This window comes from Ctenocephalides felis, unplaced genomic scaffold (genome assembly GCF_003426905.1).
Source record: "Ctenocephalides felis isolate EL2017-DRISC unplaced genomic scaffold, ASM342690v1 CF-g0.4_SCAFFOLD_03573, whole genome shotgun sequence".
Taxonomy (NCBI): Eukaryota; Metazoa; Arthropoda; class Insecta; order Siphonaptera; family Pulicidae; genus Ctenocephalides; species Ctenocephalides felis.
In genome coordinates this window covers 12,343,275-12,369,787 of record NW_020539727.1, presented here as the reverse complement: position 1 = coordinate 12,369,787, position 26,513 = coordinate 12,343,275, and the positions used below count along the sequence as shown (strand labels likewise).

The 26,513-nt window shown below is 24.9% G+C and overlaps 1 protein-coding gene across 1 annotated transcript; it reads left to right on the top strand.

The window, feature by feature from the left end:
• The first annotated feature begins 10,645 nt into the window (after positions 1 to 10,645).
• LOC113389436 (general odorant-binding protein 72-like) lies at positions 10,646 to 23,239 on the top strand. The gene is made up of 6 exons (XM_026626470.1): positions 10,646 to 10,673; positions 20,409 to 20,487; positions 20,668 to 20,720; positions 21,397 to 21,432; positions 22,039 to 22,135; positions 23,119 to 23,239. Exons 2-6 carry the CDS (start codon positions 20,418 to 20,420, stop codon positions 23,205 to 23,207), a joined length of 345 nt encoding a protein of 114 aa, XP_026482255.1. The 5' UTR covers positions 10,646 to 10,673; positions 20,409 to 20,417; the 3' UTR covers positions 23,208 to 23,239.
• The last annotated feature ends 3,274 nt before the right edge of the window (positions 23,240 to 26,513 follow it).

Sequence of the window (26,513 nt, the reverse complement as noted above, 5' to 3'; positions counted from 1 at the left end):
TTTTTGGATTATCAAAATTAGTTCAAGATTTTTGGATAAATTATGGACAAAATAATTTTCCTTTTTTTGCTGATTATAAAAAATCTCACAAATAGCTTCTGAATTTTAAAAATCGGTTTAGACGTTTTAGAAAAAAAATCAAATTCAGACTCGCATATGCATCCTTACATATACTCCAATCTACTTTTAAATATGTGAGAAATTTTTCAGAAAATTTGAAAGATATATAAAATAATTCATAATTTATTGTGAACAACAATTTTACTTTTAACATTTTAAATATGATAATATTTACCAAAAATACTATATTTTATATATATCCTATCTTAAATAATTTTGCAAAAATGTTGCTAATTAATTTAGCTGGTTATTATTACAAATTTAAAAAAAATATTTGTGAATAAAATAAATATTTTTAAAATGTGTTTTCAAAGTTTGCATGGTTAAAAAAGTGTTTTATAATTAATTAACTAAAGAGTTAATAACTTTAAAAATGGCATCAGCTAATACTAGTTTAAAAGGTTTATAAATCTTTGTTATGATTTTATTGATTTTATTAATTTTTTATACAATCTTACAATTATTACAATAATTTTCAAATGTAATTACAAGTAAAATAAACAAATCTGAATTACATTTTTTAAATGAATTAAAATTGTTTTAAATACTTAGCAAAGTTACCAAAAAAAATTAGACATTTTTACAAAAAAATAAAAAAAATATGATATAAGTAAAATTAGTATTAGTTTTAATAAATACTGAATTTAAAAAGTTTTTAGAACGGAATTTTAACAAAAGAAGGTAGAATTCTCAACCAACTTTCAATTTTTTAATTTTATTATTTTACAAGTCAGTTTATTAACATTATTCAATCAATGTTTGTTAATTTAATGAAAAAATTCACTAAATTTAATTTAAATTAAATAATTTGCAGAAAAATACGACTAATTTAATCTTTAATTTAGTTTTAATTTCAATTTGTGGAAGAAAACTATGTTAATAACAATCGAGTCTTATAATTATTAAAACATGTTTAGACTAAATTTTATTGTTTTTTTCTCACTCTTATATTTATCAAAATTCAAAGAAATAAGATTTTTGGACAATATTTCAAAAAAATTGGATATGGTTATGGATTAAATTTTTCGCCAATTTGTTTCCAAAAATCCTGAACCAATTTAAAAAAATGTTTTTACATCAATTTAGACACACAGCATATAAGTATGTAACTCAGCTTTCAAACCAATTTTTTTTTTAATTCAAAAATGCCAAAATAGGTTATTCAAACAAATTTGGTTGACCCAATAGGTTAATCAACAAAGACATTAATACCAGCACAGTAAACAATAAAATGCAAACTCATTCAGACAAGTACAAAAGCCGTCTCGAGGATCACCCAAAGTCACTCGTCATAGAACTACCAGAATTAATGATAAGTAGGCCGACGGAAGACCAGTGGTCAGGCTAAAAAATATGCTAATAAATACCATGAATTTTGGAACCGCAATCTATTTGAAGTTTGGTTGGCGTTATAAATACAAACTCACTCACACAAGTACAAAAGTCAACTCGAGGATCACCCAAGTTACTCATCATAAAACTACCAGACTTGGCAAGTAGGCCGACGGAAGACTAGTGGTCTGGCTAAAAATTATGCTAGCAATTGAGTCACAATGACCCATCAATTCGAAATTAGGTTGACGTTATAAACACAAACTCATTCAGACGAGTCCAAAAGCCGCCTCCAGGATCAACCAAAGTCACTCCACATAAAACTACCAGACTTGGAAAGTAGGCCGACGGAAAACCAGTGGTCTGGCTAAAAAGGATGCTAATAAATACCATGAATTTTGGGAGTAGAAAGCTATATGAATTTTGGGAGTAGGAAGCTGTATGAAGTTTGGATAGTGTTATAACAACAAACACATTTTGAGGAGTACAAAACCATTTCGATGATCATTGAAAGTCACTCGTCATAGAACCATCAAACTGAAAAAGTAGGCCAGCGGAAGACCAGTGATCTGGCTATAAAACATGAATAAATACCATAAACGTTCGTAGCTACTTAGTAAATACCATTTAGATTTTGAGTCATCTATTTGAAATTTGGTTGGCGTTATGGATGAAAACTGTTTCAGACAAGTACAAAAGCTACCTCGAGGAACACCCGAAGTCACTGGATATAAAACTACCAGGACCAGATTAAAAAGAAAGTTGTATCGACATTAATCTCTGTTTATGTCAAAATCACTAATGTTGAATTTTCTTAAAGATTTACTTATTGCCTTTTCTGGATAGTTGCAAAAATTCTTGTATAATACAAAAATGAGAGTGTAAGTTAAAAAAATGAATCTCGCTTGGTACTCTGACCATAGATCTTTGCTTTCAGGAAGAACATCACTAATAATAATAATAATAATCAATCTTTTTCCTTCTGTATCAATTATCGATACCTATTAATAAAAATGCAAAAGCCATATATCATTATTATCATCATCATGATCATTTTATTATTTATCTAGGCGTACTACTACTGTTTGCGTGTCAACAAAAACAATTACTTTCAGAATAGTAATTATATGGTATGTGATTTATTTATAATGTATAATTTAAATAAAATAGTAAAGAACACTGAATGACATTCGAGAACGATCTTGAGATTTACGACTTAGGAGCGATATGATGATGCATTGGAGTTAAATTTATATTGATTTCACGTGCGATTGTAGAGGAAACCGGAGGAAAATGACTTGTTTTGAACTATAAGACAAGTTCTTGCAAATTGGAAAATACGACTAAGGCTACAAGTGGTACGACTAAGGCACCAGCTCCTTAATCGTACCAAAAAACGTAAAAGTAACAATTTTATTAAAAAAAAGAGTGTTCGTAAGGTTCACATGCGATGAAGTAAAACTTATTTGCTACTGTACAAGATGGCATTTAAGTTAAAATAAATACATCATATAACGATTCTGAATAATGTTCATTAGTAATATGGTAACACTCGTGATGCACACATTTATTAGTGTCGTCAACAATTACACACATTTATAAAATGATAAATGATAAATTATATATTTATGATTGCACTAAAAATATGTAAAATATTTAAAAACAATAATGTAAATAAAGTCGTACTTCAAATATGACATGATCGGTTTGTCATTGTAATAAGCATTTGGAAATGAAACTTCATTAGAGAAATGAAGTAATTGCTGATTAATAAATTCTATAATAATCGTTCACACAGTGGGTTATGTTAGACAACGCCTAAACAAATATTGTTTTCGCAACTTCACTCATCATGTAATAATTGTGTTTGAAGAACTTCATGTAATTAAAATTAACATACATTCATTGACTGCTTGCATTTATTATACTTTTTCGCTGGCGATATAATCTCATTATTTGAACAGTTGTAATATCTGTCTTGTCTAATAAATATTTTTTATTTTAATAACTTCAAAGATTTATAAAAACTATGAATTGTTTTATTATTTTCAAGGAACAGGGTAAAATGTTCTTCTGATTCAGGCATTTTTCGTTAAATCAAGATTTGTACTACGATGTAACTTTAAACTGTTTATTTATCTATGCCGATTTCCTTGTTGATATCGGTACGCATACAACGTTGATATCGTTACGCATACAACGACAGATCTCTATTCGGGCGTAACGGACATCCGTTGCATTTGTACGGATTTACACTCTAGTCGCGCCTAAAGAAGTTTTACTTCAATAAATAAAATGTTGGTTATTGTTCATCTTAAGCCAACTAAATAAAAGTTTAGTAAATGCCAAAGAATTTTTAGGGTAAGTTATAGTAATTGTCCAAAAATCGAAAATAAATTTTTTTGTATATCTACGTTTCACAGGTTTTTGAACATTTTGGCATATTTTAGAAACAATATATGTATATATGTATGTATGTATATATGTGTGTATGTGTACCTTTTCTTGGTACAGCAAGGAAAATACATTTATCAATTTCATACTAGGTCTTTTGTCTGGTTATTTGAGACTCAATACTGCCTGGGTATAATACCGTGTGTGTGTGTGTGTGCGTGTATAAATGTGTGGATACATTTTTCGTCCACGTTTTCATACGCACGGATCAATCAATTCGAATTATTTAAAAAACATTCGATTCCTATTGATATGGAGATGTGCTGATTAGTTTTTGGCAAAGGCAGCTCCAGTCGTTTCGGAGTTTCGGAGACACGGAGCAAAGAGTGCAGAAAATGAAAATCGAGTTTTCGAGAGAACGGAGCATCCGATTTGAATTATTCAAAAAACATTCAATTTGTAATAATGGGGAGAAGAGATTATTAGTTTTTAGCATATTCCGATGTTTTTATTATTATTTTATTTTCGTTATTTCCTTATTACGATCTGAGCGACCTTTATCAGATATTTCAATCCAAAGTGTAAATTTGATTAAATGTGGGATTCAACCAAATATTGGTTTTAATGTTTTTTAAACAAATATTAAATATATAAATAAAAATGTGACTACATGTGCCGCTTCAACAATATTTAAATATTGCAAATGAAAAATATAGTTATTTGTAGTAAAGTGAATACATATTGAAACAAGATATTTATATAGAGCAGTCAAAACAAAAATTATGTATGTTTTTAAAAATTAATAAATGGTGGTACGAGATTTAGTATTGCAAACGCCGTTCAATTTATCTTGGACAACCTGATATCAAGAAGCATGAATTAAAACATGATATAAAACATATGCAATTATTAAAAGAATCGCTATTAAGTAATCATTATTAGAAGGAAAAATTAGAGTTTAAACAAATGTTTCTCTATAATTTTAAATTTGATTTTGAATCAAATTTATACAATTTATATGAGTCAAGTTTCAATAAATATATTAAAATAAAATTAGCGGTAAAATTTAAATAAAATTATCATTTTCTTAAGTTAAAAATTTTGCACGGTATGATTTATTATATGAATCTAATAATAATGAGTGGACTTTGATCAATTTGATACAAAATTGTTTATTTATAAAATTTCTATATATTTATATATGCGTGTGCATCTACATGATTATTACAGAATAGTAAAATGCATGATGCACCTATAAATATGCATTTTTATGTTAAAACAATCGAATAAAAATTTCAAGTACGAATTTAATTATTAAACTTAACACATAGTTATAGACAGAGCGCTGATGGTAAGAAATACACATTTTAAGGAGGCTAAGGCCTGACTAAAATTACTTGAATGAAGTAAAAGTAGAATTTAGATTTAATTTTATTTGTTGCTACTCTTGATAAACAAATATTTTGTTTAATTAAATCTTGATCGAAATTAAATTCTTCGCTCAATTCAAACATGTAAAAACATCTACGTTTCTCTCTCAATTCAGTCTTTTTAAAAAAATCAAAGACTATAGTCCATGCTTTTTCACTCAATTCAAACATGTAACTAGTGGGGCGCATGGCATTGTGCCTTGAGGCAAATTTCTAGAACTTCCCGTACCGTAATTAAAAATCTTGGTACGGAACCCAAAAAAATTCACACAAAATGCGTACACATTATGAAAATCTCTATAAAATATCTGATAATTTGATGTGCATAAGTCCAATAAACATTTTTGACCGCCAAATGACATTTTTTTAACTTTTTTTATTAAGAGTCCATAACCGCTGGACCTGTCTTTCCAAAAATTTAATCAGTTCTTCATCTTGTCAATACATGTAAAATGTTTTTTGAATTATTAAAATCGGACGCTCCGTTCTCTTAAAAACTGAGTTACTGTTTTTATCACTTTTTGCCCCGTATCTCCGGAACGGCTAGACCTGCCTTCGCCAAAAACTAATCAGCACGTATCCCCATCAATACGAATCGAATGTTTTTTGAATTATTCAAATCGGTTGATCCGTGTTCCCGAAATACGTTAAATTTTTTCTAAGGTATACCAAAATGTTCAGAAACCTCTGAAACGTAGATATATGAAAATGTTCATTTTCAATTTTTTTGAGATTACTATAACTTGCCCTATAGGAACTTAAAAATTTCTACATCTTTCACTCAATTGAAAAATGTTACAAAATCAAAGACTATATATATATATATATATATATATATATATATATATATATATATATATATATATATATATAGTCTATGGTTTTTCACTCAATTCAAACTTTAACTATTTTAGTAAAATTTCGGCATAGTAATAATTTTAGAAGAGGCTAATTTTAATGATTTTAAATAAACTGATGTATTATAAACATTCTTATAATATTCTATATGCATTGACAAATATTTGTTTTAGAAATCTAACAATTATTGAATATTTATTCATTCAAAATTTATATTCATACTCTATTCGAATTTCATTTATTTATTCTTTCTTAAATTTTATTTAGAAGTGGTATAAAAGTATTTAGTAAAACATTTAATCAATTGTCTACAATTATAGAAGTATACTCATATTTTTCTTGAAATATAAAGTCAATATAAGTTTTATCAAAGTTCTTAAGATATTAGTTTAAAATCGTCGATATTAAATTTTACTTTTATTAAAAACAACTAGAATATTTCTATATCGTCTTTCGGAAAATTTTTGCACATATCTTATACAAAAAAGCATTTATGTGTTATTATTTATGACAGTGTCCAAAATATAATTCATTCAGAATTGATTTAAAATTTATTATTACTATTTATTATTATTATTGGTACAAACAATAAATAAATAAATATTTATTATAAAAATAAATCAATAAGTTAATAAATTACATAATGTTTTTTTGTATAATTTTTAATTTATGCTCTCCGACTATCGAATGCATCGTCATAAAATATAAACGTTTTTTTAAACTTTGATCTTTGCGGTTTGAAATGCATAGAATTCAAAGATAAAAATAAAAACAAAAAATTTAGTATCATAAAATTAAGACATAATTAGTCAAATAAATTAATTTCGGTCGATTAATTAAAATTTTATTAGCTTTAGATTGAATATCGGCAAAAACGTGACCAAAACCTCTATTTGACGTCATTGTGGTGAAACAAAAAAAAAAACAAACAAAGAAAATATTGGCAATTTGGCACATGTAAGATTCCAGGATTTTGATAAAATATTATAAGATAGAATATTAAATAATAATATTATTATTATTTAATATTCAATATCTCTGATTTTTCTGCAAAAATCGCCTTTTAGGCAAATCATTTCTAAAATGTAGTTGCATGGGGTAGACAACCCTAGATAATTTTTTCTTTTTTAATAAAATTTGTTATATCTTAAGGTCATAAAAATATGAATTAAAATTCAGTAGAAAACAACAACTAACTGAAAGTGTTCTGAGAATTATTTGATTACTAAAATGGCTATTATAAAATAGAGATTTGTGAAAAGAAGGTGAAAATTTAGAGTTGTATGCATTTTTCAGTTCTGCATTATAAAAATTAATATTAAAAGAAAAATTAGTTCTAAAACTATTATTATAAAATGGATATTTGTGGAGAGAAGGTGAAAATTTACAGTTGCATGCATTTTTTAGTTCTGCATTAAGAATTTTAAAATTAGAAGAAAATTGGTTCCAAAAATTTGAACAAAAAATTGAGGTAAATAAGTCTTCATAAAAATGAATAGTATTATAAGTAAAAAGAGTTCACACAGTCAAAATATCTGTCATACATTCCTGACACAAATAATAAAAATATGTAAAATTCAAGTTGTTTTATTACTTCTCAAATTTCAAATTAAAATTCATATTTATATAAGTTGACGCACGATCTCAGACTGTGATTTCTTCAAAATTTTGCTGCTAATTGGAATATGATTGCTTCGATGAATATTTGTTTACAAAAAAATTATAAAATTGACCGACAAAATTCTTTTAAATTAAAAATGTTGTCGGAAATCCCTGACCAAAGCAGTTTTTTTATTCACAAAAAATTAACCACTGGTCAAGGACTAATAATTGAATTTTAATTTAATTTAAATAAAATTATGAAGATTGGGATTAACATTTTCAAGATTTGTATTAAATAGCTAATAGTAAGGTGAAATAGAATTTCAAGAATCTTTAGGAAAATAGAGAATATTGTAATATTTTTCCTAAAAAAATATTTTAGAAAGTTTTCTTTGCTCAGGCAACTTTTTTGCACAGACAAGTATCAATTAGATTTTTTGCAGGTAAAATGTAATTTATTATTCATTTTTAAATACATTTTTTTTTAAAACTTGATTACACATTTGAATGAAGAACTCGAATTCCAATATAAAATTTAAGTATCGAAGTTCTTAAATTTCTTGAAGGAGTTTGGTCATATTTTCATCAGAAATTTAATCTAATGAATTATTTATTTATTTGCCATAAGGTAAAATGCCACTTACACCTAGTTTAATGTATATTTGCAATTTTTATGAGTAAAATAAATAGATAAATTACTGTAGAATTATTTATTCATTTTTTGCCACAAGACAAAATGCCACTTACACCTAGTTTAATCATTAATAATTCGCGATTTTTGCTGAGTAGAATAAATAGATAAATTACTATATGAATGTTATGCAATTGCATTGAAATATTATACATACAATGGAAATTCATTATGCAAAATGAATAATTACATGATAATTTGCTTTTAAAACAGATTGATTTAATTTTATTTATATATAAGGTTTTTAATTTGTGAGTTTTATTTAAATAATTTAATTTAAAAATCGAACTTTGCACCAAATATAGTATTAGTAGTAAATGTAGTGAACTTTCATTACTAAAAATAAGCAAATCTAAAATAATATTTGTTTATACTAATATCAGAACAAATGTAAAAATATAGATAATACATATTTTCAATCTATTAAAGTTAAATCAAATTTAAATAATTATCAGCAAAAAGTTTTTCAACTTTCTGAACAATTAGTTTATATTCTTGTTATTGTTAGAAAATCCAATTCTAATCCAAAAGTCTAAAAAATTTGATTTGATGGAATTGCATAAAAGCTTGCATTACTTAACTTTTCAAGATGAACTGTCAATATTTTTCTTTACATTAGCAAAAATGTGTAAAATATTTTAATGTTTTAACTTTTAAATTAGATTTTGGAAATTTAAAAGGTGAGTTCGTATTAGTGACTATTTATTTATTAATTAAATTATAGCATTTGAATTATTTTTCAAATATAAATAGTATGTTTGGCAAATTTCTACAAAATTGAATAATATGCAATAGTTTCTAAAATTAACTTAAAGCCATAAAGCAACTTGCAATGCTTAAAAATCACTTAAAAGCTTTTTTTTTCACTCATAATAGTAGATAATTCAATCAGTCCTATTTGCACCAAGAGGCTAAATGCGACTAGCACCAAGTTTTTCTTTTAATTTCAATCAGAATAGCTTGAATAAAATATAAACCTAAAACAAAATCTTTCTTAAAAAAATATTTTCGATAAAAATTGGTTCGACTTTTTTATGAAATACGAAAAAACGAAAACTAACTAGAACTTCGACTTTATACATTTTATATTACAGAAAAGAGAATTTTACTTTCACTAACAATTATGAAAAATAATGACAAAAATCCAATAAAATTTATTGTTACTAAATAGAAAGTAAAGATATTCCAAGTCATACTCAAATTAAGAAAAAATGAACTATTTATCAAAAATATAACAAAATAGAATGTGTCAAAAATTATGCTTTTAAGCTAAATATTATCATAAATTTAATAAATTAAAAATGATTATTATTATAATCTTATGGAACTCGATAAAATGTTAGGTATAGAAAGGCTCTAAAACGGCTGAACCGATTTGGCCAGTTCTAGTCTTGAAAAATTCGTGCTAAGGTTGTGCAAAAGGTGAGAAATTTCCTCAAAATCTCGTAAAAACTTTACATTTTTAATTTGAATTTTTTTGTAGAAGCGTAACTTAAAATGAAACAATGGACGGCGGCTCATACGTCAAATGTCAAATGATTTTTACCAGATGATTTTCAATTATTTCTAATAGGATGTTTTAGATGAATATTATTTATTTGTAGTTTACAATTGTAGTGTAAACTAGTTTTGTTTGTATACATATAATATATATGACAACTCAGTAAATTAGTTTAATGCATACGATTAACAAAATCAAAAATAATAATGATTAAATTAATAAACATAAATATAAATTACTAGAAAAAATAACATGAATAATATTAATATAACAATGAAATATTTTATATATATATATATATATATATATATATATAAATCTTTAAGTTCATCAACAACAATTTATTGGTAATTAAATAGTTTATATATAATTAAATAACCAATTATTAAAATAAATTTATTAATTTTATGCTAAATGATTTTTTAATCAGAGACCTGTATTTGTCCACCTCTGCTAAATAATAATGTATCAATAAACAATTGTATAGATCTCATAAAAATCGCGGTTTGCTGTTGCAATCTATATAAGATGAGGATCTTGTGATCTTCTTCGACATAAGTCGTTAAGATCTCATCCTTGAACATTGGATCGAAATTAATTCTAATTTATTAATAGATAAATAAATATTAGCAATAAATTTATTATTAGTTTTTTTTTTTTTTTTGTTTTATTTATTAAGTACAAAATGGTTAAAACAATTTTGTTTGTCGTTGGTTTTGTGGTTTTGTGTGGTTTGACCGAAGGGGTAAGTTATAAAAAAATTATAAAAATTAATACCTAATAATATATATATATATATATATATATATATCATATTATCACTAACATTAATGTTTATATTAATTGTATTATTATTTATACTAAATAAAATGAAAAAATTATTTAATTTATAAATTTTAATCAATATTTTTTTAATTTTTTCAACCGTACACACAATTTTGATATGATTTTAATATTAATTAAACAGAATAGATTTTCTAATAGTATAAATAAATTAAAGTTTAATAAGAATAAAATCAAACATTTTGTTCTTACTAATTACAAATATTTTTTAAATTTTTATCAATTATTTTTTAACTTTAAAGTTATTATTAATATAACTATTATATATTTTTTTTTAAATATTGATTTTAAATTATTGAAGACTTTCTTCTAAATTATTAGTAACCCATTTTAAATCAATAAATATTAAAAGTTTTAGTAGGCCTCTAATATTTTAGAATGTTCGTTTTAATCATGAACTCTGTCCTAATTTAAAGTAATAAATTCATCAAACAAAATTTTTAAAAACTTTTCAAATGTTTTTAACTTCCCGTAGGGCAAGTTATAGTAATCGCAAAAAAATCGAAAATGAAAATGTTTATATATCTTTACGTTTCAGAGGTTTCTGAACATTTTGGCATACCTTAGAAAAAATGCATGAATATGTGTGTGTGTGTGTGTGTGTGTGTGTGTATGTATGTATGTATGTATGTATGTATGTATGTATGTATGTATGTGCGTGTGTGTATGTATGTGCGGATACAAATTTTCGTCGACGATTTCGGGAACACGGATCAACCGATTTGAATAATTCAAAAAACATTCGATTCGTATTAATAAGGAGACGTGCTGATTAGTTTTTGGCGAAAGCAGGTCTAGCCGTTCCAAAGATACGGGGCAAAAAGTGCCGAAAACGGTAACTCAGTTTTTAAGAGAACGGAGCGTCCGATTTGAATAATTCAAAAAACATTTTACTTGTATTGACAAGATAAAGAATTGATCAAATTTTCATGAAGGCAGGTCTAACGGTTTCGGAGATCTAGTAAAAAAAGTTTAAAAAAATGCCATCTGGCGGTCAAAAATGATCATTAGACATATGCACATCAAATTATCAAATATTTTATAGAGATTTTAACAATAAGTATAATTTTTTTTTACATTCCTATGGGTTCCGTACCAATGTTTACGCGTTAGACGGCGACGCGGCGCTTACGGGCTTTGATATTTCGTCTTTATGCAGTTAAAGCAGTACGATTGCTCTGAAAAAAAGTTTAGATCTTCCAAAATATGTCAAAATAAAATAAAACATTTTTTTTTTTCAAAAAAAAAAATAAAAAAAAATTTTTTTTTTTCAAAAAAAAGTAATTTTTTGTCCAATATATAGTTTCTCAAAAATCTTATTTTTTCAAAGTAAATTTTTTTCAAAAATCTTAATCGTTTTTAAAAAAAAAATTTTGGTACGGGAAGTTCCAGCAATTTGCCTTAAGGCACGATGCCTTAATTGCCTTAAGACAGAATTCCACTTACAGCTAGTTAATTTTTATTGTTTTATTCAAATATGCATACATAGTTTGTAAATATATTAGGGCGGGCAGATTTAAAGGTCATTTAGGCACATATGATTTATGGATTCTAGAGATCAAAATAAGATACTTCGCTGAAGAAACCATACATCTAAAATAAATTCTGATATCCCGTGCATTAACCCAAAAATAAGTTAAATTTAGAAAAACCTCTCAGAGGGGTTTCCCAGGGGTTAAACCAGGGGTGGATTGGCCTTCCAGAGTTAGTAGGGGTCGGTCATACATTTGGAAGCAATTAGGGCACTTTAAAGGGGTCAAAATGGATTTTTTTAAATTTCAACCTTTATTTTTGGGTCATTGCACGGGATATCAGAATTAATTTTAGAGGTATGATTTCTTCAGCAAAGTATCTTATTTTAATCTCAAGTATCCAGAAATTATATGTGCCTAAGGGACTTTATTTGACCCATACAAATCGACCCACCCTAATATATATATATATACAAAATACTTGGTATTCAAAAATTCATAGATTTTTATAGATTTTATACATACATATTCTCAGTAAATCGACTGAATAACATTTAAATAAAAACTGAATACTCAATAAGATAAATTCCAATTAAAATAATTTAAAAAGAAAAACAAATAAACAATGTTGAATTTGTAGAATTTTAAATGTACAGAAATTCAAAGATTTAAAATAATTTTAAAAATGTTAAGGATACAAAATTTCAAATAGATAGTGTTTGGAATTTAATTAAGTTTAGTTGATTTTTGTTAAATTTAAGTTTTGTTTAATTTAAGTTAATTTTTGGTAAACTTAACTTTAAAATACTCAAAAAATTGTCTCTGTAATAATTTGCATTCTCAAAATTACGAGAAAAGCAAATTTCTATACAACAACAAAAAATTGTTGCAAAGTAGTTAGAAAAATATTTTAATACATACGAGAAAGATGATATATTGATTGGGAAAACTTAATTATCAAAAATAATATAAATAAATAAACTGGTAACTAAAAAATTATTTTAAAAAATCTAACCTTTAAATCCAAGGAAGAGAATCAATCCTTCCTATCAAAGATGTCCTTAAAATCCATAAAATCTTGGAACAAAATCATTCTGAAAACAAAACAAAATATTCATATTAAAATACTGATGATAAATAATGTCTTTTTAATATAAATTAATAAAAAAATCTAAAACTATTTTCTGAAACAATAAACAAAGCATTTGTTCACAAAATTCAGTACAAAAGTATTTGGTACAAAATTCAGTTAAAAAATGCATTTATTTATGATAAATTAAAAATTTTAAATGAACATATATTAAAGTTAATATATACATGTTAATTAATTAATAGAAATATATGATCAAATTTCATATTATTAATTTTATATATAAATAAATCTTACCTCAGAATTTGCTGCAAAAATCATTTCTTTGTAACACTTTTCACTAATTTTTACGCGAAATTACACTTTAAATATTTTTAAATAACACTTTTTGTTTAAATAATCATTATTTACTTTAATTTAAATTCAATAAAATTTAAAAAACATAGAAAAATATTAATAAATTACATTTAATTCACATTTTTTTACGCGAAATTACATGAGAGATATTTAACATAAAAACACTTTTTGTTAAGATATTTTTATTTACGCGACTTTTATGAAAAATTGCACTATTTTCAAAATTTTAATTAAAATCTTTATTTAAACACTGCTGTAAAAAATACATGTTAATTTACGTATATATATAAAATGGTATGACCATATTTTTGTCCCAACTTCCTAACTAGAAGAATAACAATATTAACCCTGATTACCACCCTTAACCAAATTTGGACAAATTTTTATACAAAATACAATAAATATTTTAATAAATTATTCAATAAGAAATATGTACTTTGATTCTTTTTTAATTCAATATTTAATAAAAAATATGTACCTTAATTTTTTTTTAATTTAATATTTAAAACAAAAAATTCAAGAAGAAATACTAATAACTAAAAACTTTATGCAAAATTTAAATAATTATTGTATTTTGTAAATTTATATGTGTATGTATGTATGTATGTAATTAATTGTCAATTGTACAAATTTGCAAAGTATTAGTTGAAAATTACAACAAAAATTGCTATAGTATCAATAAATTATAAAAAAATTACATACATATATATATATATACAATTTGTGTATCGATTTCACAAAATTTTCATACAAAAACAAAATTTATTGAAAATTTTAATTATTTTTTTATTAAGATTTTAAATAAAGATTTGCGTATTTTTTTTAATTTTGTGAACTCGATTTTTGGTCATACCATCCAAAAAAAAGCATGCTTAGAATTTTGGAGAAAAAACTCACCAAACGCGAACAAGCACCGATTCTTCTGGAACATCCAGATTACCAATTTGTTGTCTAAAATAGAAAAAAAATTAAGCATCAAATTTATTTCTTAATGAATTGAACAAAAATTTGCTCTGAAAATTATTCAGAAGACTTAAAATTTTGGAGAACATTAATTTTTTTTTATTTCTATTAACTAGAGAAATGTAACGAATTTTCTATTTATTGCTAAATAATGAAACATCGAATTCAAAGTGGTTTTATTCAAAACTTTTATATCAGAGTGTATATAACTGTTGGCATGAAATTGTAGTTTCTCCTAAGCTAACTAAAAAAAGGTGCCTCCATATAAACTTTGTGAGTTATTTGGCAAAAACAAAAAAAATATCCCGAATTTTCTATTTATTGCTGAGGAATGAAAAATCGAATTCAAAGTCGTTTTATTCAAAACTTTTATATAGAAGCGTATATAACTGTTGAAGTCTATATAAATGTTTAATTTTAGTAAATTTTATCTAGTTTCTGCTATGCTAACTAAAAAAGAGTGCCCCGATATAAGGTTTCAGAGATATTTGACAAAAACCAAAAAATTACAGATATTCTCATAGGTCAATGTAACTTTATTACATAACTTAGTTAAAAATATATCAAGAAAATATATCATATCAGAAAAAAATACTATTTCTTATGTCACACATATATGATGGATATGGCCCTATATTAATACTTTTTTCTACTATCTATTGGGTATGTCAGACACATATGACTGACATATCGATTAAAGTGTAAATATACATTTGTAACAAAATTTTAATTAAAAATTTAATTTAATTTAATTTAAAAATGTTAAAATTTACCTCCAGATTTCCAGAAGAAAGCTGATCAGGATCTCAGCAAAAATAATTGTAGAATCCTTTGTATCAGTCCTTTATAGGTCTTTATATAAACACTTTATATAAGTCTTTATAACTATCAAACACTTTATTTTATTTCACTTCACTTTATTTTAAACAATACACTTTATTTTATGTAAAAAAACTAATTTTTTTTAAAGCAAAGCGAATGTTTTATTTTAAATTTTGTGTTGTAAAAATATAAATTGTTTAAAAAAAGTCCTAGAAGCCAATTTTATGCAACTAAAAAAATTGTTTTACATACTTCTGAATATTATTTAAAACTAATAAAATTTGATACCAAAAGAATAAAACACTGTTTCGCAATTTGCACAATTTTGAAGACAAACATATAATATAGTAGGTTTTTTGATAAAATATTTAAAATATATTTGAACTTATATAATGAAAGGTAAATATAAAAGAAAAATAAATAACTATAATATAAATATAAAATAAGTAACTAGTAAATGTGAAACAAAAACGACATTGATACTTTGATTCTTTTGCATCAAAGAAAAAACCAAATTAGTTTTTAAAAATAAACTTTTAATAAAATAACAGTACTATTTAGATAATAATTTAATATTTAATAAATAGTAATATATTTTAGAAAAATTTGCCATACAATGTTAAATAAAATGTCAAAAAAATGAGGAAATTCATTGGAGATAAACTCTTTAAATGCATAAAGACCAGCAAAAAAATATATGCATAATAATTTTGATCGGCAAAAATATATACGCAAATATATATATATACTAGCAAACCCGACGAACTCCGTTTTGCCACCCGATGGTTTAGTGAGAAAGATGGAGAATTTTTTTTTTTTTTTAATTTGTATATTTGAAAAGGAAAAATGTGATTTTATTGCACAACAGTAATGAATTTATTTCGATTACAAAAATGTATAGTTTTTTAGTTGAACTTCTCTAAGTAAATGAAAGTGAATCCGCAAATTATCCGTTTCATTGAAGTGCTCTTTGGTAAACCACATTTTTTGTTTTTTGGTCTGACGTTAACACAAACAAAGCGGATGGTTTTCTAACTCGTGAACAGGCAACGTATAAATGCCCATGTGAAAAACAATGATTTTCTAAATGGCACGATGCCATGCACAACTAATTTTCTTAGCTATAAACCTTGCGGAGCCCGAGACCTTTCCAACGAATGCAAAATTGTCGAAATCGGTTCGTGCGTTCTGGAGTTAAATCGTCAGGAAGGAAAACCCGACTTATTTATATATATATACTAGCAAACCCGACAAACTCCGTTTTGCCACCAGATGGTTTCGTGAGAAAGATGAAGAAATTTTTTGTTTGATTTATATTTGAAAAGGAACTCCTCTAAGTAAATGAAATTGAATCCGCAAATTATCCGTTTCATTAAAGTGCTCTTTGGTAAACTACATTTTTTGTTTTTTGGTCTGACGTTAACACAAACAAAGCGGATGGTCTTACAACTCGTGAAAAGGCAACGTATAACTGCCCATGTGAAAACAATGATTTTTTAAATAATATATTTGAAATTTATCCCGCAAGCACTAAGCGATTGGCCTTGCGACTTGTTATTGCGAACGCAAGGCGAACTGGAAATTGCAATCGTTTGAAGTCAAACGGAAGACCAGTCAGAATTATTGGTATGTCACCAAATTGCCAGCAATTTTTGATTAAATGGTGAAATTCAGGGCGTGTACATCATTATTCTTTGCGGCAAGAATTGCTCGTTGACTTAACCAAGCATAATTCTGATAATTCTCACTAATGTTATTACTCGAATTTTTAATTACGGTGCGTGAAGTTCCAGCAATTTGCATTAGGGCACGATGCCATGCACCACTACTTTTCTTAGCCCTAAACCTTGCGGAGCCCGAGACCTTTCCAACGAATGCAAAATTATCGAAATCGGTTCGTGAGTTCTGGAGTTATTTCGTCAGGAAGGAAAACCTGACTTATTTATTTATATATATAGAGGATAATCTATTTGAAATTATTTAAAACAGTTATTGATTATATTTATTATTCGAATTTTTAATTACGGTGCGTGAAGATCCAGCAATTTGCATTGGGGCACGATGCCATGCACCACTAATTTTCTTAGCTATAAACCTTGCGGAGCTCAAGACCTTTTCAACAAATGTAAAATTGTCGAAATCGGTTCGTGCGTTCTGGAGTTATTTCGTCAGGAAGGAAAACCCGACTTATTTTTATATATATAGAAGATGTATATATATATATATATATATATATATATATATAATTCGTAAAACGTATAAAAATAAATAAAATCATTTACTAACTATATACAAATAACGTTCCATGTAATGTCTTCTTCGATGACCTTGCATAAAATCGACTTCAAGAACACAACACGTGCAAAAACCCAAAAACGCACCAAATTTTACCCAAATACCAAAACGTACCTTTTGCAAATAATATTTAATTAACCCTTTCATATTAATATTCAATAATCGTTAACAATCACGACCGATGTCAACGGATTTTTAATTAATTAATTTTTATTAACACGTCCATCCTCCTCCGCGGTTGCACCGAAAAGAAATGCCCTTGGCAACAGCAGATTTAGGAATGAAAGGGACAAAGATACTGCAATTTGTTAATGTAAGATGAGACATCGATAATTGATAAGTGATTGCAAATTTAGGCGGCAAATTTAAACTTACAAATTTGAAATTGTTTGCGTGGGAGTGGTAGGGGTGTCTATTTGAACTGGGGTTGGGTGTCTATGGTAAGAGTAGAAGAAAAAGGTTTTGGTATTTGATTTGGCGCTATTTTTGAATCTTAGATAGACAAGTATAAATGTTTTAAAGTATATTATAAAACTAGTTGTAAGTGGCATTTTTCCCTAAGGAAAGTTGCGTGAACTTTTTGACATTTGTGAACAATCGTCTTAACCGATAATAAATCACAAAGAATCACCCGATCCTAAAGAAATTTTAGTATTATTTCCAAATGACATTTTTCGGATGATTTTAAAATTTTTGAAATGGATTCAAGATTTTTTGCCAAAATGTGGATAAATACTAGTTTTAAAAGGCATTTTTCCTTAAGAAAAGTTACATAGACTTACCGACATTTGTGAATAATCGTCTTAACCGATAATAAATCATAAAAAATCAGTCCGGTCCTAAACTAATTAATACGATTCTGTAATTATATTTTAAGAATAAAATTCAATTTTTAAAATCGGTTCACGATTTTTTGCCAAAACGTGGATAAATACTAGTTGTAAGTGGCATTTTTACTTAAGACTTAAGGACTTACCGACATTTGTGAATAATCGTCTTAACCGATAATAAATCACGAAGAATCAGCCCGGTCCTAAACTAATTAGTACGATTCCCTAATTTTCTTTTTAATAAGATTTAAGAATAATCTTTCAATTTCTGAAATCGGTTCAAGACTTTTTACCAAAACGTGGGGATAAATACTAGTTGTAAGTGGCATTTTTACTTAAGGCAAGTTTTATATGAAATTACCGACATTTGTGAATAATCGTCTTAACCGATAATAAATCACAAAGAATCACCCGGTCCTAAAGTAATTTTAGTATGATTTCCAAATGACATTTTTAGGATGATAATTAAATTTTTGAAATCGGTTCAAGACTTTTTACCGAGACGTGGATAAAACTAGTTGTAAGTAGCAATTTTGCTTAAGGCAAATTATATGAACTTACCAACATTTGTGAATAATCGTCTTAACCGATAATTAATCAATCGGAGTTAGAGTGAAAGACCTTATTTCATATTTCTAAAGAGATATATAAACTGATTTGCAAAATTAAAATTATTTATTTCAAGTATATAAGTGTGTTTGAAAAATGGTATCCACACATACATACACACATTAATTTTCTCTCAATTAAGGTATGCAAAAATACTCAGAAACCTCCAAAACGTGAAGATATGCAGGAATATCATTTTAAATTTTGGGACCATTAATATAACTTGCCCTACTAGAAATTAACTGGTTGTAAGTGGCATTTTGCTTTAAGGCAAGTTGCATAAACTTACCAATACATATAAATAATCAACGATAAGGAGTGAGATTTAGCTATTTAGGTAAATAAATTTTTGGTTTAACTAAAAATTATTCAAAGCGTTTTTTAAACATACTTATAAAATCTGCTATTGTATAAATTAAATTAATTAATAATAATTAATGCATTTAATATTTACCTACGAAACACAGTACGTATTCGCATATATGCGTTGTCATAGATTCTGATTAGAATCGTTTAAGGGAATGTTCTAGTGTAAAATTCCCAAAAATAATTTTTGTTTTTAAAGCTTGACTATTTAAAAATATGGGTCCAAAAATTTTTTAAATTTAAATTATTTTCTGAGATACAGCTTTTTGACCTTACAGCTAAATCTTAATTGTTATTGATGAAATCGATTATTTTTTTATTTTACGTTACTTTTTTTAAGTAAGCAAAGAAGAAATTTCAAACAATCGTTTTTTTTTGCTTTTTTCGTATTTTCAAAGCAAAACTTTGATTTTCAGGATGAGATGATTTTTTAACATTTAAATTATTTTTGGAGATACAGCTATTTGACTCATTTTGAGATGATAGTCCTCTTCTGTTTCCTTACTTTTGAGAAACCATGAACTCGTTTTTTTTTCAAAACTGTCTTTTTCAATACAATGCCCACGATTTTTCGAATTTTACTAACCCGATTTATTCGAAATTTTCAGAGAGTCTTATCTACAGATTTCTTTCGAGCATATACTATCCCCCTTCCCAAATTTCAATTTTTACTATTTTTAAAAAATTCGAGAATCTCAAAAAAGTGGTAAAAAAATTGTCGCCATTTTGTAAAAATCAATAGCAATTATTAGCAATAATGTAGCAATATTTGATAAATATGTTATTAACAAACATCTTTCATTTAGATATTTAAAACAATTTACCATTTTCAGAAAGTAACAATGAAACAACTAGAAGCAAATCAAAAATTAATTCGAAGAATCTGCCAACCTAAATATAACGTAAGCTCAGGTAAATTTTGCATATATAAATAAATAAATATATATATATATATATATATATATATATATATATATAAGAAAATTCCGATCACTTATTTACAAGATATTAAAATTATGTAAATGCATAAATGCATAAATTATTTAAACTATCTTCCACAAATGTTATTAATAATTTATTAACAATTTCCAGAACTGATCGATGGAATGAGACAAGGAAAATTTCCACAGGATCACGATCTCATGGTGAGTTTATTTATTTATAAATATTGTTAATTATAATAATAATAATTATTATATAAGAGTTGATAGTCAAGATCATTTGTGAGAACGTTGTAAACAGATCTCGTGATTTATGGCTCAAGATCGATAGAGAAAATATTGTTATTGATACAAAAAAATGTGATAAATAAAAGTAAAACTAGTTGAAAGTGGCATTTAGCCTTTAAACCGTCGATAATTATTGAATTTATGTTTTTGCCAGAAAATCCGACATACTTCTCTTGTCTTTTTCAATCAAATTTGATTTAAGCATCTGAAAAGTTTCGGTTCAAATTGGAAGAAGTATGTATGTTTTTTTGTTATAATTTATCAAGACTTCAATGTCTTATTCACAAAATTGATATTTCCACAAAAACTAAAAAATACAAAAAAATACAATAAATTGAATATAAAATGAAAAAAATTAAAATAAAAATAAATTAAAAATAGTAATACAAAAATAATAACATGAATTAACTATGACGTGATGATGTATGCCGCGTACTAAGTAAGTATGTATTTGTAAGACAATATGCCACTTACAACTAGTTTTAATTGTGGTCAAAATGTTAATTGTTAATTTTTAAATATATATAAAAATGTTGATTTGTGTTTCTTAATTCAATTTATTTTTTTTAATGTTTTTATTTTATTATTCTAGTGTTACGTTGGATGCGTAATGAACTTTACACGTTCGGTAAGTAAAATTAAATATTTAATTATTTATTTATTTTTTATTTATACTATTTGTAAATGTATACAAAAAAATTATACAGTATACACAGAGCTAAAGAAAAATATAAATAATTAAAATAAGATAAGAAGACCTTCAGTTAATTATCATAAGTGAAATTTGATTATATTTATCTTATCAAAGATGAAATTAATATTAAATTTTAAAATAAAATTCAACAAATTCAACAAATTAGTCAATAATATGAAAATTCTTGTTTTACCAAAAACAAAAACTTTATTATTGTTTTACCTTAAGAAATTGAATTCTCATCCTCTATATGTGATAAACATTTTTTTAAATAAAAGAAAACTTTGAACGGTAAATTATTACTCTAATCATAATTATTCATATTTTGCAGTAATTTCTTTCATATATATTTTTTTCTTGTATAAAATTTTATATTGTCTGACGATATAAGTAATACATGATTTTATGGTTTAAAATAAAGTATGATAGTTGTACCTAGAAATATGATCAGGTTAAATACATAACTGAATATATTAATATATATATATATATATATATATATATATTATAATTGTTGTTATTAAAAATTGTGTATTTTAGACAAATGTAGATGATGCAATCAAAAATCTGGACATTTTTCTACCAGAAGAATTGAAAGAGCCAACCAAGGCTCAAATTTTGGCTTGTAAAGATGCACGTAAGTAAAAATAATATTATAATATATAAATATAAATTTTGGTGATTGAGAATTTCGTAAAATTACAAAAAAGTGAGAATATACTTATAAAAATAAAGATATTGATTAGAGTGAAAAAAATAATTTTGTAAAGATTTTCAATTATTTAGTTGACGATGAAAGACCAGAAGATATGGCAAAAGTCTAAAAAATTTGAATAATAAGATGCCAATTCTACAAAATTATAATAAATAGATATAACATCTTTATGAAAATTTTAATATTCATTCTTTAGCTTAATATTAATATTTTGTTTAGATTATCTTTAGTAGATAAACCATAATGAATATTTTTTACAAGAGATAGAGTGAGTTGTTAAGTTTATTTTTGGCAAGCAGTCTGAGTGAAGAACTTTACTAAAGTTTATTTGTACGGACTTTTAGATAGCGCTACTATTAAATTTTGCACAAAAATTTAAAAATTTCATTACTAGAATCTTCAGAAAAATAATCTGTACAACAATACATAGTTTTGTCTCTGGATTTAATTATATTTATGCTACCCTTTTATATGAATTTATACATTTATTTGTAAAGTATTGTAAAAAATTTTGTAGTACCTAATTCATCTTTTTTTTTAAATTTCTATAAATTAGTTCAAATTTAATTACACTTTCCCACTCTCAACAATCATGTAAATTATAAATTATGTTCTTAAAATATAAATATTTTCAATAATTTGTTTCTTTTTATTAGAAGTACTATTTGTTTTTCTTACCATTTTCATATATGTAATTTCTTACATATTTCTTAGCATTTTCATATATGTAATTAATTTGTCAGACACTTTAAAAATGAAAAAGAATTATTAACTGGAAAGAAGAAAATACTCTATTCAATGTATTATTGTTCTAAAGTACCATAAATCTATATAAAATATACAAAATTATATTCTACTCGATATTAATATTTAAAAATTTTATAAATGATTTTTTTTTATTCTAGATTTGAATTTTTCGGATAAATGCGAGGCGGCCTACAATACTTTAAAATGTATGACAGAATTTGATCCAAATAATTATGTTTTTCCTTAACAAAATATATATTTAAAATATATTAAGTAGCAAATTATTGTATATTTTTGTAAATAAATTTTGAAACTTGTTGCTGTATTTATTTATATGCAAAAAATCTTCAAACTTTTGGAATTGGAGCCTGTAATTAACTATTCTTTGAGAAACCAAATTCTAGCATAATAATTATGGTAAATAATATTATTAATAATATTATAAAGGTATAATTAACTAAAATTCATTACAATACCTTATGTCTTAGTTAAACTTAATTTGGAGAGTATTTTCTTTAGAAAATTATGATAATTTTGCATTATTATATTATATTAATATTATATTATATTATATTATGTTAATTATTGCAACATATCATTTTTAAATTTAATAACAATTTCGGAATAATATTCAATTAATATTAATAACTATCCTAATATCAGTCGAATCTGAGGAATAAAATTTAAAATAACTTTGATAATACTATGATAATTTAATAATTTTGTGGAAAACTTGTTTTAATAATATATTTATATTTCCATAAAATTTATTTGAAAATGAATGGTATTTTTTAAAATTCTATGAAACAAAGTCGAAGGTTATTTAAATATCTTAAAATTTTTTATTTACAATCATAGTAAACAAGTTTTTTTCACATATTTAATAAAAAAAAGAGTAGATTTCCATATTTATATGATCCAAATTCATTCAAATTCAATTCAAAATTCAAGTTTAATAAAAAGTTGATAAAAAAATCAATGAAAAAACAAATTTGTTTATCTCAAATAAATAATTTTATATAAAATTCATTATTTATTTTAATTTGTTTTGCCTTAAATTAAAGTGCTAAATCTAGAAAAAAAACAACAATGATAATTTATATAAGTTTGTTATAATGTTTATAAATAATTCCAACAACTTTTCAAGAAAAACTATATTTATGAAAAAAGAAAACTGACTTGAAAAGCAATTTTCGATTTTGTAAAGAAAGTTTCTACACATTTTATATCACACTATTAATATAAAAAAATTAAATAAAATTTAATAATTAATAATTTTTTAGTTACTAATATATTCATAATATATTAAGATATGCAAAAATTTTCATTTTTGATTTTTGGCCCATTACTATAACTTACTCTAGGGGAAGTTAATTAATAAATTTGATATATATCTTATTTCGTACTTTCTTAGAAAATAATTATTTGTGATATAATGAACAATAGTTACGAAATTATTTTTACTCCATTTAATAGAGGAATAGATACAGCCATCGGCCATACTTTATTTTGTATAAGAATAATCAGGGAATCTCAGCTTATATTAATTAAAAAAAATTTAAAATGTCCCTGGCTCCTCAATAGTATAAATAATTATTTCAAAAGTTTTAGGACTAAGAATATTATTATTATACCTAAAACATATAGTCAAAAAAGTTGTATATAATTTTTTTTATTCAATTTTATTCTGCAATTTGTATAAATTATCACATTTAGCATAGTATGCTATATAAAATTAATAACTTTTTTATGCAACTATATACTACGATGATCAAAGAAATTCGGAAACGAAAAGAAATCTATCTAAACAAAAATTTGAATAAATAATTACGTATTATTTCATTTAATGGCCATAAACGAATATTTAAATAAATTAACATGCATTATAATAATTTATTCCTATTTATTTATATATATCAATGTTAACTTTGACGTCTTTAAATATTAGAAATCTTGGTCACAGTCCTTCAAAATGAATAAAAAACGCAATCTTTAGGAAAAAAGTGCGAAAAAAATGTAAGATTCTTTTACCAATGCGGAATAAATTGTATTTATCAAGGTTACAGTAATGCGAAAATATTATATAATCAACATTTTAAGAGCAAACAGAATTACTAATATATTTTTTATAGTAAAAAATCGATTTACATATCTTACGCATCTTGAATAAAAAATTCAAGTGATTTTGCTACATCATTATACTCGTGAATTTGAATTTAATTTAATTAAGAAAAAAGTTTCTTTTAATTTTTATCTCAATTATCTAAATCATAATGCTTATTGATTAACACGTTCACTGCCAGTACAAGTTTCAGCAAGATACAATAATTAATAACAGTCATTTTATTTTTAAATTTTTTGTGATATCCAAAATTTGATTAATCATCGTTTATAAGGGTAGTCAGATTATTATATTTATTCATTACATACGATGAATGCTATAGCATCCACGTCAAGTATAACGCTTCTATTTTACGCAATATGCTCTTCCCAAGCAAAATAATAATTACAATTAACTATACTCGAAGTATTTGCTGTCATAATAGCAAAAATTTAATAAATAAACATATTTGTGAAATATTTAAACAATTTAGACTTACGGACGAAAATATACTGATTACTATTATAAGTTTCCATCTCTTCTACAATATCTAGTAAATTTTCTTAAACTGCAATCTCAAGATCAAGGTCTTGTACATCTCATATATTGTTTTAATGCACTTTAATTGCATTTAATTTGATTATATTATATTATAAATTTCCAAACAATATATTACATGATGGAATGGCATCATATCCTCTCCAGAATATGAATCGAGATATTTGTTATGTCATTTTATTATATGCAAATAAATGCACCATCATTCCTGCATCATACGTGACGAGGAAGTAGAAGATTTTGATGCACTTTTTGGAATAATCGGAATAAATAGGTTTACCGTGGCTCAGAGGTAAGTGCTCCAGCCCTGCAAACGACCTTGCATCCTGATGAACCGATTTTGGCTAACTTGGTATCAAGCAGTAGTAATCTGAAATATAAATCTAAATATGTTTGGAAGTCAAAAAATACCTTCTCCAGTAATAAGTGCATCCAATTAAATAGACTTCAGTGTTAAAAAAATATATAAAATTTAATTTGAGCAATGTCTATTTGGTGTGCACCATATTATTATATCACACTAAAAATATATAAAAGTAAAATACATGGTATAAACTAAATATGAATATTCTTTAGTGACTTTTTTCTCATTTTTGAATATTTTAAAAAATTTATTATCAATTCCAATGCATTAGCATTTAGAATTCTTGAATGAAGTGGTCTGAATGAGTTGCAATCTACATTACTACAAGGAATAAATCATTTATGTGAAAAATATGTAAAAAATCAAGATAAGATATTAAACAGATTCTGAATAAATATTAGTCACTTTTCTATTTTCGTATTAAATGTAATTGTAAAAGTAGCTGACTGTACTTATTGTATATAAATTTGATATAATAATTTAATTCAACTGATATAAAATTGAATAAATCTTAACTTTTGATAAATATA

Excerpts from the sequence above, each read along its gene's own strand:
- LOC113389436 (XM_026626470.1), top strand. The coding sequence starts at position 20,418 with ATGAAACAACTAGAAGCAAATCAAAAATTAATTCGAAGAATCTGCCAA. Across the intron at positions 20,721-21,396 it reads CACAGGATCACGATCTCATG|TGTTACGTTGGATGCGTAAT; the intron begins GTGAGTTTATTT and ends TTATTATTCTAG. Across the intron at positions 21,433-22,038 it reads TAATGAACTTTACACGTTCG|ACAAATGTAGATGATGCAAT; the intron begins GTAAGTAAAATT and ends TGTGTATTTTAG.